Source organism: Lepidochelys kempii, chromosome 11, assembly GCF_965140285.1.
Source record: "Lepidochelys kempii isolate rLepKem1 chromosome 11, rLepKem1.hap1, whole genome shotgun sequence".
NCBI lineage: Eukaryota > Metazoa > Chordata > Testudines > Cheloniidae > Lepidochelys > Lepidochelys kempii.
In genome coordinates this window covers 39,570,473-39,588,044 of record NC_136390.1, presented here as the reverse complement: position 1 = coordinate 39,588,044, position 17,572 = coordinate 39,570,473, and the positions used below count along the sequence as shown (strand labels likewise).

General features: G+C 41.3%; 1 protein-coding gene across 1 annotated transcript in view; it reads right to left on the bottom strand.

Annotated features, from left to right (window-relative positions):
- Positions 1-17,572, bottom strand: part of MYO3B (myosin IIIB) — a 265,479-nt gene that overhangs the window by 28,640 nt on the left and 219,267 nt on the right. The window contains exon 34 of the mRNA XM_078854729.1: positions 10,645-10,657. Within this exon, the coding sequence (XP_078710855.1) occupies positions 10,645-10,657 (13 nt within the window). The remainder of the gene's footprint in view (positions 1-10,644; positions 10,658-17,572) is intronic.

Genomic DNA, 17,572 nt, shown 5'->3' with positions numbered 1-17,572 from the left:
CAGTTAGGAGAGAGTGTAAGATGTTATCGGCCCTAGTGACAACAACGTGCTGAAGTCATCTAGCTCTACATTCCTTTCTCCTTATGCGCAGTCGGTACTGTCACTCAGGGTATGTCTACACGGGAATAAAAGATTTGCACCATGGACTTGGTTGGCCTGGGAGAGCTGACTCGGGCTCATGGGGCTTGGGCTGTAGGGCTAAAAACTGCTGTGTAGACATTCAGGGTGAGGCTGGAGCACAGGCTCTGGGACCCTTCCCTGTTGCGGGGTTCTAGAACTTGGGCTCCAGCCTAAACCCGAATGTTTACACAGCAATTTTACAGCCCCACAGACTGAGCCCTGTGAACCTGAGTCAGTTGACCCAGGCCAGGCCCGGATGTTTGATTGCTGTGCAGATACATCCTCAGTGCTAGAATGACATCAGCAGCTGGATGAAAACTAGAGGGATTACATTCAATCCAGAAAAACAGAGGTAATGCTGGCAGGTAAGGGAATCCTTTCAAGGACCTGGAAAGAAAACTGCCCTCTCTTCAGACCTGTGCTAAATAGATGACCAATTATCTTGACTCCTTTAGAAATAAGCCAAAGAAAACCATGGAACTGCCCAGATGGCATGCTTAACTTCACCTCTCGCTTGCACTCTTCTCATCACTTCCCATCCCCCCATGTCTGAACCATAAACGTTTTTGGGCAGGAACCTTGTCTGCATACCCGTCCGTAAAACACTAAGCACCCTGTCGGTGCTATACAAATAATGAAAAAGAAACTCCAGGAGCTCTTGCATGCTGTGGGCTGTCTAAGACGGGTACTCCACACTCTACCTTGACTCTTCCTGATCTGATTTAAAGTTGTAGTGCTGATCAGTAAAGTCATCAATAGACAGGGGCCTAGCTATTTAAAATGTGCCTCTCGGACACCACAGCCCACTGTGCCTGCAGTGAACGGGAATGCTGAAACTGCTGAAGGATGGGTTGGATTTCTCATTATCTGGGGACTCAACATTCTCAGGAGAAGGCCTTGACTCTAGAATTCCCTACCATCAAAGATTAGGATGAACCCCATCTTGCCAATAGAACGTGTTGAGGATTCCAAGGCTCCACACCACCTTGACACACAGGGACAGACGCCTTCAATGAGAGGGGCGATCAGGGACCTAGGATTGCTACAGACCCACATTTTTAGGCAAGTCACAAACTCTTTGTGTCCCAATTTCCCCAGCTGTAAAATAGGAATATTGATTCTTAACTACCTCACTCCGAGTTGGGAGGTTTATTTAATTAACACTTGCAAAGTGCTTTGAGATCCTCTGATGGAAAGTGCTATAAGAATGCAAAGGATCATATGAGAGCAGAATTTGGCCTGTCCTATAAACTCAAAATCTCATATTCAGAATTTGTGGCTGAAAATAGTTAATTCTTCAGTTCTTTTAAAAATCAGATCTTAACTTTGCAATGACTTCTTTTTCATTTGCATGCAAAATTTTAAAAATAGGACTGGTGTTTCCTTTAATTAGTACTTGATACAGTATTAATATTCCTATTTATCTTCTACATGCCATATGGATTAAATTCTCATTACTTTTGATCTTAATACTTTTAGAATATGTAAATCAGCAGACAGATACCCTCTTTAAAGCAGTGTTTGCACACCACATCTATTATTGCCTTGGGCAATAGGGAAATATCTGCATTGCTATAATTCCAAAATTGTGTGGAAATCTTAAAAAAAAATCAGACATTAAACTGATCAATCTCAACAAATTAAATAATGACCAAGTAAAATAGTCATTCAGATGTACCTAAAATGTGACCAAAAAATGGACACATGCTAGGGTCAAACATACATGAAAAAAGTAAATTTAGTTAATTTAAGGGAGCAGAAGTGTGTTTCAAAGACTAGTCTATTTCCACATGGGAAACAATTGCACCATCTAAAATAGAAAAATACTGTAGTTTATTTACTCAGACATTTTTTAAATATAAAATTCTATGTTCATAGTTACAGAAGCTAAAATTATCTTACATCATGTTTTATTGCCCCAACATTACAATGCACTTATGAGCAGATTTTCATGGGCATATATTTCAGTTTACCTGAACAATACATTTAAATGGAGAGGGAAAATGTATGGGACTTAATAACATAGAAGACATGCAAAGAGCGGCCCAGAACAGACAGGGATGGCAGAGCCTGGTTCAACATCTGATGGTGTGGGAAGGACTCAGATTCAGAATTGACATGCCAGCTGGGTAGTGTTTATAAGCATGTGAGTCTGAGCAGACACCAATCCTAATCAGTTTACCATGTAATCTTCCTATAACACATAATAAAATCTTTTTAGCTATGACTTTTTAACTTTTCTCCCTACAATATGCTGCTACTGTTTATTGCACAAGTTCTAGGAACTTACTGAAGGAATGAAGAAAATATTGTTATGAAATATTGAAAATGCCCTGGTAAAAAGTGTCACTGCTTCTCAGTGCCAGGGAAGCCATCTTCAGTGGAGTTGGGCTCTCAGGAGTCAAATTGTCTCATTTTGTTCTCTCTCTCAACTTTTGCTTCAATTCCCTTTTTGGGGTCCTGCTCTAATCTGCACTGAAATCAATAGGAGTTTTTCCATTGATGTCAATGGGCTTTGGATGAGGCCCTATATTACATAACTAACCAGTCTGTCTTATTTATAATACACATACTTTGCTTTTATCTTGTTTACTGTAGGTGTTTGTACTCCTGAAGCTTGAAGGACTGACAACTGGTATTTATCCAAAACTTATTGGCAAGTGCAGATAGCTATTTCTTATTCTTTACCCTGCTGATAACCTCAACATGCTTCAACAGGGGTCTGACATGGGTGATATATATATATTTGGCTAATAGATTTTTGGCTAAAAATGCCTTTTTCCAAGTCACTAAAGATATTCACAAATTTGAATCAAATTCAACATCTAGTTTCTGCCATTAAAACACTAATACTTTTTTTAAAAGTAGCAACATTTAAATATGTTTCATTTGAAATGTTTTCTTTAGACCATTTCAAAATGTTTCAGCTTGACCTTTTGTTTCAAATGGCATTTCATTTTCAAATTAGACCATTAAAAAAACCCTGAAAATGACTGACTCAAAATAAAAAATATTAGTTTCAAGCTGGCCAATACATATTGGTCGATTCAAAACAAATTGACCCCCCCCCCTCCCCCAAAAAAGTCATTTTGAGTTGACTTGACCCTGGCACATTTTGGTTGATTCAAAACATTATTATTAATTATTATTATTATTTAGTTTTCCAATCTGATGAAAAATTTCAAGAAAATTTGTCTTGGTTTGAATTGAACCAATTCCCCTCCTTATCCCCCTCCAGATTTTTCAGATCAGTCTCCAAACCAAAAAATCCATTATTTGCTCAGCTCTAGTCTGAACTAATGTAGGGCCTGAGTCTGAGATCACATATATCAGTTTTAAACCAGTTGCACTTCTCTGCCTTCACTGGGATTACTTCAGATCATATCAGTGAAAAGGTCTGGGGATCCTGCTTCCAGGGAAGCCAAGGACAGTTTTGCCAGTAGGCAAGATGGAAAGCCCTATTCTGTTTGGTGATTTAGTCTAGGCCTGGTTTACACTAGAGAGTTTTACTGACATAGCTAGACCAGCAAAATCCCTAGTGTAGATGTAAAAGTCCTTTTGCTGGTACAGCTTATTACTTTTGTGGAACTAGTTTATGCTATAAGAGTTCTTTTGCTTGTATAAATTGCGCCTATACTAGGGGGGTTTGTTGGTAAAGCTACACGAGTAGAGTTCTACCAGCACACTCTTTGAGCAAGTCTACATTTAAAACGCGTATTGGTGCTCTCCCGTTGGCTTAGTTAATCCACCTCCCCGAAAGGCGGTAGCTATGATGGTGGGAGAAGCTCCCACACAGACATAGCCCTGTCTACACAGGAGGAGGTCAGTTTCACTATGTTGCTCAGGGCTGTGGATTTTTCTCACCCTTCAGCGATGCAATTATACTGATATTAGGTCTGTAGTGTAAACCAGACCTTTGCAGTGTAGACTAGGGTTAAACCAGTCAGTTCTGTGCATGGTAGTGTACCCTATGAAAAGTCTGCTAATTTTGCTGAATTATGCTGATTTATTTTAGATGCCCCACTGTCTAGGATCACAGATCACACCACAACATAGAAATCCATAGGCTAAATTCATAACTGCACAACAAAGAGGGTATAGACTGATACCTGAATCCCTGAACTACCCACTATTCTGATAAGCATGAAAAAGCATAAAAATATGAAGCTAAATTAAAACTCTCCAACATTTGATTTTATAGTGCAAAATTAGTCATTTACCAAGGCATAATTAGAAGGAGAATTCTATTCAGCTATATGGTAATTGCACGTTCCATAGTGTATATAATTACTGTGTTTAGAATTGCTAGGTGACAGAAAATTTCAAGTAATTTGAATTTGCCCTTTTTAAGTGTCATAATGACACTGCAGGGGACAATGCAGAAATAACCAGTTATTACACTATAATTGTTTTGTGTATGTACACCACAAGTAACTGCTCATTACTTTTCTGTTGTACAGGTATTATGTTATCTTTGTCCTAAGCATGAAATATGTCAAACAATTTTTATGACAGTCAGTACACTGCCATGCATTTGCCGATATTATCGAGTCAATTTATCTTCCAGGCCTTAAATAAGAATCCACAGTAATACTGTAAGCTGAATGGCACATACTCAGGCAATTACTGCCATGAATGTCAATGAGACTACACAGGTGAAGAAGTACTACTCAGTAAGGCCATGTCTATCTGTACAGTGGTGCACTTTGAGGTCCTGACCCACAGTTTGAGAACTGCTGCTCTATGCCAACAGGAGAGAGCTCTCCCACTGGCATAAAAAAATCACCTCCACGAGTGGCATAAGCTATGCTGGCAGGAGAAGTTCTCCTGCTGACATAGCACTGTGCACACAAGCGCTTATATCGGTGCAATTTATGTTGTTTAGAGGGTGGAATATTCACACACACACACACCCCCCCCGCCCAAGCAACATAAGTTTTGCCAAGATAAGCTGTAGAGTAGACATAGCCTTAAGGGTTGCAGAATCAGGCCTTTAGGCATCAAATTCTATGGCTGAATATTGCACTTGTTATATTCAACAGGAGGGGGTGTTGCAAAGAAGGCAGTGAAAATCTTTGTTAATAAACCAAGGATCTCTTTGCTTCTGAATGCACAGCTCTGTTTTCTAGTTAGTTCACAAGTATTTCATATCAATGGGATGCAAATGTGATGGTTTAGAAAGAAAAGAGTAACTTGCACATAGATGAGGACTAAATAAAAAGCCCCAAAGCGGTAATATTTAAGAACCTATAATCAAACTTTTATCCTGTCTCTTTTGCTATCACTTAGACACAATGTTCTCATAATGGTGGTAGAGTTCGCTGTCGCCTTTGCTCCAGATAAGAGACTCTCTTTTTCCATACATGAAACACACACAAAATTTGCATCTTAGTTTACTGTATTTTAGACAGTTGACCCATTTGGAACCCAACCACACAATCACATGCAGGCAAAACTCCATTGCCTTCAGTGGGAGTTCACCCTTCATAAAAACTGCAGGATCTGGATTTGAATAGATTAAAATTGGATCCTCTCCTTCTGGAATTACCAGTGTCTATGAAAGCCTCTGAGTTTCCTAAGACTCAATTATGCTTTATAGGCCGAACAGAAAAAGGTATTGTGGTGCTATTCCAGGTGGCATTCTGATTGGGAAGCAGAATGCCTCCTGGAGTTGCAGGGTGCTTGGTGGACTCCTCCTTATCCCACAATCCATGTGGCTGGCGAGTTGAGAGTCAGAGCCTTGGCCCAGCTTCTTGCCCTTCACCTTTGGGATTCTCTATGTCCCCAGTGGAGTAGGGAGAGGCCAGCGCTTACACTCCCCACAGCACAGAGGATGAAATGCTGTCTGGCCCTTATATATGCCATGCAAGACAAGGGCCATTCCCAAAACACCTGCTCACTGCTCCCTCAACCTCCACTTCTTTGCACACTCACATAAAAACCAGGCACAACCAGGGCCCCACACATTAACTACATCTCCGGTTTTCAAGGGACTGAAGTGGTAGCTTTTTTGCATGTGTCCTTCCAAGCAGGCCAACTGTTTCAGTGACAGATCACTTCGTAAGTCAGCAATGGAATGTGAACAACAAAACGTACACCCAAATCCCAGTGCACAAGGCTCAGCACTGCTCCTAGTTTTGTCATTTGAAAGCAGGCTCTGGCCCATCCCACAAAAACTTGGTTTGTACAGTTTGTTTTTGTTTGAAAAGGTCCACGAGGGGAAGGAATCTGGACAGAAATCCAGCTACAGTTATTCACAATGGTTATGTAAAACACACTCAGGACGTCTATCTGTGGCAGCAACATTTTCAAATGTTTGTGTTTTTTGTTTCTGATTTGTTGTTCTTCCCCCATGTTCTGATGTTAATGTGAACAAAGCCAAACCAAACCATTAGTTTAACTAATGTAACCCAGATACAGAGGGACAGATTTTTCAAGCCAGCTAATTTATGCTTGATGCAGAGTGAGGGTGGAGGGCAAAGTTAGGTGGAATGGGCCTGATCCATGGTTGCTCTAAGGTGTCTCCAGAGAACAGCGCCAGAGCAGGAGGTCCTCACTGCCACATGTAGAGCCAGCTGTGGACTGCTGTCCCTACTGCTCTCATGATAAGAGCTTCTAATGCTGGAGCCATTCTGGGGCAGGCTGGTGGCACGTTTGAGCTGGTCCTACTTCCTCGCTATTTCTCAGCGGCTACCAGGCCCCAAAGGGTCTTCAGTAGCTTGATGCAAGCTAGGACGATCTGACCCAGTATCAGGGGCAAAACCGGCCCCCATCAGCTCAGAATCAGTGAGCACAACACTCCCCTCCATGCATGCTGTGACAAAGTTCCTGCTCTACCTTGGTGGGTCTTGCACTTATTGGCAGATTTGCTCACCTTGGAGTTTCACGGCAGCCCTCAGCTTGGCCATTTTTCTGAACCCACAGTCCAGGTCGACTCCTCCTGTGTCTGACCAGGAGTTGGGAGGATTTGGGGGAAACCCGGGCCCACCCTCTACTTCTGGTTCCAGCCCAGGGCCCTGTGGAATGCAGCTGTCTAGAGTGCCTCCTGGAACAGCTGTGCGACAGCTACAATGCCCTGGGCTACTTCCCTATGGCCTCCTCCCAACACCTTCTTTATCCTCACCATAGGACCTTCCTCCTGGTGTCTGATAATGCTTGTACACTCAGTCCTCCAACAGTCCACGTTCTCACTCTCAGCTCCTAGTGCCTCTTGCTCCCAGCTCCTCACACGCACACCACAAACTGAAGTGAGCTCCTTTTTAAAACCCAGGTGCCCTGATTAGCCTGCCTTAATTGATTCTAGCAGCTTCTTGATTGGCTGCAGGTGTTCTAATCAGCCTGTCTTAATTGTTTCCAGAAGATTCCTGATTGTTCTGGAACCTTCCCTGTTACCTTACCCAGGGAAAAGGGACCTACTTAGCCTGGGGCTTATATATCTGCCTTCTATTACTCTCCTATAGCCATCTGCCCTGACCCTGTCACAATGCATACACACACACATTCTCTTCAGTCCCAGTCTTGTGAATTTGGCCCAATGCCTCCAAGAGCAGGGACAGGATAGACCTGAGCAGTGCTTGCTACCCTCTTTTACAGGTTACCATAGGCGGTTGTGCTGCACTAGTCCAGCTCAATTGGCGAGGCCATAGCCCTGCATTCATCCTTCCTCCCTACTTCCTTAGGAGTGTCTGCTCCTGCAACCTGTGCTAGACACCTCATGTTCTTGCAGATCAGGAACACAGACTGGGATTGTGCCTGTGATCTCTTGTACAGAGACACAAAGGCTCTTTTCGTATCTTTCCCTCCACCTCCATGTCTCTGTGAAGGCCTAGGTACAATGTAGTTAATCTGAAAGTAAAATAAAAATGCAACACAGGCTATGCTTTCAGGGCAAATACTTCCCTGCTTAGGACCATCAGCCAGGTGTCTCTAACCAATGGCAGTTCATTTTCAGTTCTTCACTGATTAGGCTAGAAGATAATAGAGACAAGCAGGAATAAGAGAAGGGTGATGGCTGCAAAGCTAGAGTGATACGAAGCATCTACAGAACAGAGAATAGGTCAGGGTAATCTATTTTCACAGGTGTCATGAATGGATCCTGAACCTTCCTCAGTGAACAGGCCTTTCCATCACAAGAATGACCCTGACAACATCAACACCCCTCTTCAGCCCAATAAGTCCCTACTAATGAACAAACAAAAATACCCTCCCCCACAGAACCCTGAAACAAATCAACCAAAAAGTAAATACAATTTATGAGCCCCCAAATGTCTGGCCCAATCAGAGTTCTTCCCCGCAGACAGGAGAAGTCACATCATGCATATTTAAAAAAAGTACCAGGGTGCTGAACAAATCACAAATGAGCCTTTCATACACACAGCTTCAGATTTGCTTGGGGCTGTGGACTGGCTGGTTTGTTGCTAAGGATGTGAACTAGAATGTCTGGGAGCCTCTCCAGCGCAGGGGTTTAAACCCACAACTTTGCCCCATGAATCAACCCATGAGGTAAGGCCCCTGTATTCTGTTCAATCCATTAATTACAGTACTTCATTTAAAATAGTAGGCCACTGAAAAATACCCATATTCTAGAATCACAGAAGCTAGACAAACAGCAAATTGACTATGTTTCTTCTTTGTTACTGCTGTGCTCCAGGGAGCTGGTCTCAATCACGCTGAGCCATAAAGAGCGCTCACACACTACTAATCTTATTGCTTGCTGGGTGATATCAACAAGACAGGACTATGCTAATCAAAACCATTGGAACTATAGACTCATGAGCCTTTGCGCCAGGTGAACACATTCTCCACAGCAATATGGAGAAACAAACACTTCCAATAACTCTTTGTGTGCTCCGTGGGCAAACTACCATTGAGGCAGCTCTAGGTTACGCTAGAAGACCAGTGTGGTACATAGCAGTCCAAAGCGGCTGCAAAAGTAACCCTCTGCCTGCCCTGCATGGTACTAGGTAGTCTTGGCTGGAGCCAATCATCTGGCCCAGCATATGTGATGCCCAGCTTGAACCCTTCATAGGCAGCAACTCTATTAAATGAGCCAAAGAAAAGCTTTCTAGTGGCTCCTACAGAAAAGGCTGTAGTAAGTTTGTATCAAAGAGAGAAACTGCTCTTCTATAAATCACAGCCATGAGCCAGAGTTTTCAGAAGAGCCCAGCTCCCATTTAGACACCAAAATAAATTACTAGATCTTCAAGGTCACTCAGTACGTTGGGCGCACCTTAGGTGTTGAACTCTTTGGAAAACCTAGCCTTTATTTAGGCTCGTAAATGGGAGCTGAGCTCTCTTGATAATCTGGCCTCACTGGTGGGTGTTGAATTCTTGAGAATCTGGCCCTGAGCTCTTTTGGAAAGGTGGCCTTTATTGCTCATGTATTCCTTTGTCAGTAGATGATACTTCCAGCCAAAGCAAATGTACAAATCTTTAATCTTCAGTAAAAGCAACGTGGGGGGTATCGACATGTGCTACTCAATAGAATACAAGACAGCTAAATTCAATGTGCCCCTCTTGGAGAGTCCTCCAAGCTCCCCTCAATTTCATTTTTAACCTCCCTCCTCACACAGATCTGTGGTGGTGTGTGTGGTGCATAGCGGACTGCGGAGAGATACTGTTGGGGCAGTGAATTAGAAAACTGCGTGGATCACTGCAGGAGTGAAAGTGCCAGGGGTTTCAGAGTAACAGCCGTGTTAGTCTGTATTCACAAAAAGAAAAGGAGGACTTGTGGCACCTTAGAGACTAACCAATTTATTTGAGCATAAGCTTTCGTGAGATACAGCTCACTTCATCGGATGCATAAAACTGGAAAATGCAGTGAGGATGTTTTTATACACACATCATGAAAAAATGGGTGTTTATCACTTCAAAAGGTTTTCTCTCCCCCCACCCCACTCTCCTGCTGGTAATAGCCAGGGGGATTCCTATCCCTCCTTTCCACTCCCTTACCTTAGTAAATGTGACTGCCACTCTTCACCCTGTTCTCGCCTTGGACTACTTCCTGCCTTACTTCCACTCCTCCTAGTCAGAGTCCTCTCTCCTAGGGTCTACTAGGCCTCAGGGATTCCTATCCCTCCTTCCCTCAGGGAAAGTGACTACTGCTCCCTCCGTGGCCAGGCTCTTGGCTTTATGTAAGCTCTGCCTGTTCCTTCAGACATGAGCATGCTTTCAATTAGTGGCTGCCTCCTAGCCCAAATGTCTCCTGTTTGCCACTTAATTGCCTGATTGAGCCCACCTGGCCTAATTCAGCTCTCTCAAGGGCCAGGATGGGGAGTATACCCATCACACACCCCCTTTCCTTTAGCTCTTAATTGGCTCTCCCCACCAGTTCTTTTCCTCATTCTTCTGTTTCTCTGCATAGGTTTCTTTCCTTGGTGGTCCTTCTCCCCCTCCCCACTTCCCCCAACAGCCTGCTGGCTTGTTCCTCTCTTGTGGCTGTCTGGTTTTTAACTTTCCTGAACATGCAGTCTGGTTCCCATCTCCCACAAGGCATTACTTTCTGGTGGAGGGCTTAGGTCCCACTGGTGTCTCCTGTCTCCTCTCCTAGTGACAGCATCAATGCTACTGGTGGCTCTAGCCCCTGAGATAATCTTGTTTCCTCTTCTCCTCCTTAAGTAGCTGGAATCCTTATAGTGGTGGCAGCTAGGCTGGTTCCTCCATATTTCCAGCTGCTTTACAGGCATCTAGGTTCTTCTTTGGAAACATGTAGCTGGAAACAAGGCAGAGAGGAGCCAGCCCCATGTGATGTACCAGTTCTCTGAAAATCACAAAGTACTCTATGGACTACCAGAGATCCATGGACTAGTTATAGAATCTCTGTTGCAAAGTGACTGATACTTATTGCTCTTCTGCACCTTTGTTTTGTGGACAAGAAGAGGGAAGGAGAGTTTATGAACAGAGACTCATTTTTTGCACCTTGCACTATGACTGCCTTGCCTGTGTCACATTGTATAGCAAGTCTACAGCCACACTCTGGATCCAAATGTTTATAGTTTGAATTTGGAACTTGATTATTTTGATCATAATCTTGCCCCCTGATTTACATGCCCTGGAACTTCTCTGCAAGTTGCTGTCTGTGCTGACCACTTTCAAATGAGTGACTCTGTACAGACTAGAAGCTGCCTGCTAATTTAGAGTTTCCTTTGTTTTATGTAGTGAAGCCTTGTTGGGTACCAGGGTGAGGAATTTATACATGCTGGGCCTTAAACCAACTATCACAAGGCCCAAAGCACCAGCTCTGGCACTAAGTTGAAACAGATGTCAGTATTAGTAATATTTATCATCCCTTTGCAAGATTCTATTTGGTGTTTAGACTGCCTTTACTGTAGTAGAACTTAAAGATCACAACTCTTCAAGAGTAATATTGCTACCAGTTTTTTAAATCAGTTTAATATAATTCAAAAATGACTTACAGAAACACAGCCAAACATAATCTAATGGAAAGCAAAATACGAACGGTCTTTATGTCTGATAACATACAAATGAGAGATGAGCCCAAAGTAGAATCCTATATATAAACCTCAAGTAAAGTTTGGGGAAGTTTGGATTCGGATCTGAACTTCACGTCTCAGGCCCATCACTAAAAATAAATAAATGACTCAAATGCTTTTGTTCTACAAACACCTCTTCTACCTGTTTTAAACTGCAACAGCTGGTTATCTCAATATAGTTTGAAAATGACATCCGTAAATGTTGAAACTCAAATTAGATCACTCTGTGTTTTTGTAGAGCTGCAGCAAGCTGTTTGTTTTCCTGGCAAATAAACCCTTTAAAGCTCACAAGCTTATTGTCATTCTTCCGATAGTCATGCTCTTTATCTTAAGTAAGAAAATGTGGTAAAGAACAGTCTTAAAAAAATATACAAAAAACAATCATGCCACTTAGCTGGAGGACATTTTCAGTGTTTGCAAACTCCACAGAGATGCTGAAACAATGCACTGACCATTTCCTTCTTCTGGGAGTGAATGTTTTTTTGCATGTACGCGAGGCAAATATGGAGACAGACTGGTGACTATGTCACAGAATCTGAAAGAAGAATAGATGAGAGGCAGTCTCCAAAACAGCACTGTACAGAGTTTGGCCAGGCCATAAAATCAGGGCCCAGATCTCCTGACTCACAACCCTATGCTTTAACCACTAGGCCGTGCGCCCTAAAGAACTCCTCTGGTACCATGACTGCCTTCAAAAAGCAGTCACCTGGCCCGAGTCACTAGTTAAGAATGGCAGAGAGTTGTGAAGACAGTTGTGGACCTTTGAAACCTTTATTTACAGCACTTGTCATGTGACTTTCTGGCAGAGAAACTAGCAGATTTCGGAAGATCAGAAAGAGGTGGTAATTGTCTCATTTGTCACTGTTAATTACATTTTTAAATCACCCATAAATATAGAGTTTTTTCATTTCCCAAAAGATTGTTTTTAAAACATAGCCATTAGCCTGCTGTGACCAAACAGTCCTACTTGTGGAGGGGATGGAAGAGGTTAATAGTGCCAGTGGAGATGGACAGCTCTCAATGTGTGCACCTGTAGATTGCTCATCCTATACACCTATGTAGCTAGTAGATCCTAAGTGTACATAAAATGTGCTACTGCTGATCCATTTGTAGAAATAAACAGATACAAATAGCTTATTTGAAAGACCCCAATTTATTTAGGTTGTTTTTTCTTGCTGTTCTGATCGACAACTTTAATTTAATTAAATGTAGACTCGTGGCTTTCCAAGGCTGAAAACTTGGGAAGAGGATTTTCCCAGGGATCTAATCAAATTCCATAATGACCTTGACCACAGGATGATTTTCCGTGTCATCACATCAGGTCTCCATGTTTTTTTTATAACTTCTTTGGAAGGGATTGAGAAAGGAAATCCTTATTGGATGCATCCAGGAATTTGTAGCATGATGCAGTGAATGCTGCCTGTCCAAAAAGTGTCTAAACACACTTTATTTTGAGATGATACTCAGAGTCTTTTGCAACATCACTCAAGCTCTAAAAGACTTTGGTATAGTAAATAACAGAATTTGACCCTTTTTGAATTTTGACTCAGGAATGTTTTCCTTAGGGCTTTGACATTACACCTTTCTCACTGACATTCCAATCTCTAGTATCTTCTGTTAGTTAATGACAGATTTCCTTTCATTATGTAATTATTTGAAGTCCTAAAGTTTTCTGAAGCAAAAGCACCAAAGAGCTCTGCATTGTTTTCTTCTTTGCAATGTGAATTCAGTATTGTGCAAAACTTTAGTAAGTTTATTTTTTAAAAAGGGGTTCTCTGTGCATATACTCAAAACTCTTAATCATTGTACATGGTCAGGTAAAATGTACTCAGATACTAAAGCAGGGATTTTGTTTTTTTTACTGAATAGCAAGAAGCCAAGTATACCCTTCCCGCTAGTGATTTTTTTAAAGAAGGAAATGCATGTGTAAATAAATTAAGCCTACATAGGGGCATAAATATGAAGTTGTTGTATTTATTGGACTTAATAGAGTATATATAGAAAATATTATACAAATTGCAGAATGGGAAAAATAATACAAAAAAGTCCTTATCAATTATGAGGAAATGATTAAAAGAAGCTCAGGTCTAAGGTGACTAAACAGACAAAGAAAGCACATAGAAAGGCAGAATGCAATTTTTATAATTCCTACAGCCATAGACAGTACTTTAGAAAACCATAAAAAAGAACTGAAGAGAAATTAACTGAAAGCTACAACATTTGAACGAGTGGAACAGTCATGTGTGACATAGTCTGCTGTTTTGGAGTAATAGCAACAATGGCTAAGCTTCATAGGAAAAGCTGTCAAAGATTCTCAGAGAATACTTAAGAAAACTTTGAGCAATAATAACAGAACAGTGAGGTACAGTACGATAAAAAGCTTAACCACCAACAAAGAAATGGCAAAAAGAAGTACTTAGGGAAAGCTGTGTGTCAGGGATGGAAGATGAAGAAGACAGAAAAAGTAAATATACTGGAAGCTGGAGTGAGAAACACACTGCTAGCCATGATATTTTATTGGGAAAAACCTGAACCTTTACTAAAATATTGTCGTGTGGTACTATTACATGTTGGTTATTGAACTTCATTACATTTCATTCTTATATCATCAGGTTTTTTTGTATTTTAATGAGAGATTTACTTATTCTGCTTTATCACAATACAGTCTGTACTAATCCAGATCCAATATGTTTACATCACTAGCAATAAGAAAGCTGTCTAAAGAAAACTATTCCATCCAATTCACACAGTTCTGTGTATGCTATTCAGTTGCATCCCATTTTAATCTCTCACATTTGATCCTAATCAGCATTGACTACAGGTTAGATCCTTCTATATCCAAAGCAATAACAATAACCAATCCTCAAGTAAACCAGCCTGTAATGAAATTCACAGCCCAGGGCTAAACACAGAGCTAACATGTGTTTAACAAATCAAAGCTTGTATTTATCATTTGTCACTGCTTGTGTCTTGGTTGTTTTTTCTCTCTCTCTCCCCAAGAGACAATTAAGAACCCGCATTGTGAAAGAAACTTCAGAACAGTCTGACTTTTTTTTTTCAAAATTGGTTGATCCATAATATCTGCAAAATGCAATCTGGACATCACGCCTACTGGCAAAAGGGTTAATAATAACGAGTGAGGTGTGAACCAATTCAAACTAAAAATCCCTAAAATGTAGTCACAAACCAAACCTTCATAGGAAGTTGGGGGGAAATATCAGCTAACCTTATAAAAACTATTTTATTAAAATTATGTTTGTTGGCACTTCTGGGTTCCCATTAAGACGGGAAGTGGAAGCGCTGAAATATCTACCTAGGTATCCGCACTCCATCCAACACCCTAGTGTCTGAGCACCTCACAGTGCTTCTGGCTCAGTTAGAAGCAGGAAGAATCAGAAACCTCATAAAACTAAGGATTCCCACAAGGTTAGCAGACAAAGGTCCCAATTCTGGGATCTCTATGCAGGTACAGGGGCCCATCCATGTACAAAACATTACACACTTGGAGCCGAATATTGTAATCAAAAGCAACTTGGATAAGCTTCCATCCAAATCTATCCCAACGGAACCAAATCACACAACTTTTTGAGTCATTCATCGTTATTAATAATGACCCCCTTTGTGATGTACATGTATGTCTATTTTTGGTTCATTTTCCTGAGAGCCACCTTGAAACAAACTGGGCATGTATCTTTCTTCTGGATGATATATCATTACAGCTTATACATAAAATCTATAAGCAACAAAATGAACTGGAAATCCTATTTATGTCTGCCATATCTAGAACTGTGCATTTGGCACAGCAGTCAAAGACACTCATGATCCAACAGCATGCAGTTTTAAGAGAAAAGGGTGTTATATCTTCTCCTGCCTCTCTCCAGCCAGATGTTGGACCAAACACTAGAAGAACACAAACAAATGGGTTGTGGTGGGGATAATCAGCTGAACATGAGCTCTCAGTGCAATGCTGTGGCCAAAAGGGCCATTGCAATCCTTGGATACATAAACAAAGGAATATTGAACAGGAGCAGAGAGGTTATTTTACCTCTGTATTTGGCACTGGTGTGACTTCTGCTGGAATACTGTGTCTATTTCCGGGTCCTACCGTTCAAAAAGGATATTGATAAATTGGAGAGGGTTCAAAAGAGGACCACAAGGACAAGCCAAAGAGGAAATATTTGGTGGATATTCTATGGCCTGTGTTATGCAGGAGGTCAGACCAGATGATCACAATGGTCCCTTCTGGCCTTAAAATCTCTGAATCTATGAACTCCATCATGTATTCCTCTCAACAGATGGAAATCCACTGTAGAACCACTGTATCACATCAAGAATTTCTCCAGTGAGGCTGAGAGAGCTACTTAAGCAGTACCCCATCCAAAGCTTCTTCTCCATATTGTGGCATACAGCAGGAGAACACAGTGGGGACACAGTGGAGCACACCTAATTGTGCTGTCCTAAAATCCAGCTGGATCATGCCAAATAGGACCTTTCCCAGCCATGTCCATAATATCCAGAGTGACCCATGAGACTGCTGTTATTTTCTTCATGACAGAATCATAGTCCTAGCCCTGACATGCAAAGAAAAAAGCCACATGGAATTTTTGAGCAGAATCAATGGGATTCTGCTATCACACAAGTGAGTCCATTGATTTGAGTGGAGTTATTCCTGATTTACACAGGTGTAAAATGAATCAGAGTGTGTCTTAGAATTAATGCAATTCTTGTATATCATCTTTCACCCAAATGGATTCTAAAACGCTTCACAGCCTTGATGCATTGGGATCACTTCACCTACTGCTGAAACATTGCCACCTCTCAAGGTAGAATATGGGTGCCACACTACACAATAGTGTCTTTGAAATGTATCCAAATGAAACGAAATAGGAAGTTGAGTTAGGCAGAATGAATTCAAACCTGGCCAGAACACTAGGATTAATCCCGTAACTCTTACAAAATGTACCATGGCATCTTTGATTAAAAGTGGTCCACTCCAGACCTCAATATTACATCTCCTCTAGAACACAGCCTGTCCAGGAACACAGTGCCTGCTAGCACCATGTTGGGGACCTTGACTCTGCGGATTCAAAGGGAAGGAAAGTGAATCACTAATGCAGGATGGAGTATTCTAGTTATGTTTTTTTAAAGCCATGCACAAAAAGAAGTTAAATATGAGAATATAGTTAAACTTCTTCTCTGATATAAAATCTACCTAATAAAAGTATGAATACTATACTTGACTTAAACATCCTGTAACACATAAGAAAAATATATCAATTCATTCTAGGATTCAGAATGGCACTTCGAGGATGGTAGATGAAAGTCTATTCTTAATTTTAAGGTCTGAAAGATATTGTAACTTGATTGTTAATGTTATTTTGTAGGGATTGTAAATTTCAAAGAGTGAACTCCCGGTTCATTATTTATTCAACACAGAATTTGTAATGTATAGCACCTTTCATTCAAGCACTTTATGCAAACTATTATAATTGGCAAAAACAATGAGGAGTCCTTGTGGCACCTTAGAGACTAACAAATTTATTTGGGCATAAGCTTTCATGGGCTATAACCCACTTCATCAGATGCATGGAGTGAAAAATACAGTAGGTAGGTATAAATATACAGGACATGAAAAGATGGGAGTTGCCCAAAGATGGGGGGGCAGTGTCAGTGCTAACGAGGCCAATTCAATCAGGGTGGATGTGTCCCATTCCCAACAGTTGACAAGAAGGGGTGAACATCAACAGAGGGAAAATTACTTTTTGTAGTGACCCATCCACTCCCAGTCTTTATTCAGGCCTAATTTGATGGTGTCAAATTTGCAAATTAATTCCAGTTCTGCAGTTTCTCATTGAAGTCTGGTTTTGAAATTTTTTTTTGTTGAAGAATGGCCACTTTTAAGTCTGTTATTGAGTGTGCAGGGAGATTGAAATGCTCTCCTACTGGTTTTTGAAAGTTAC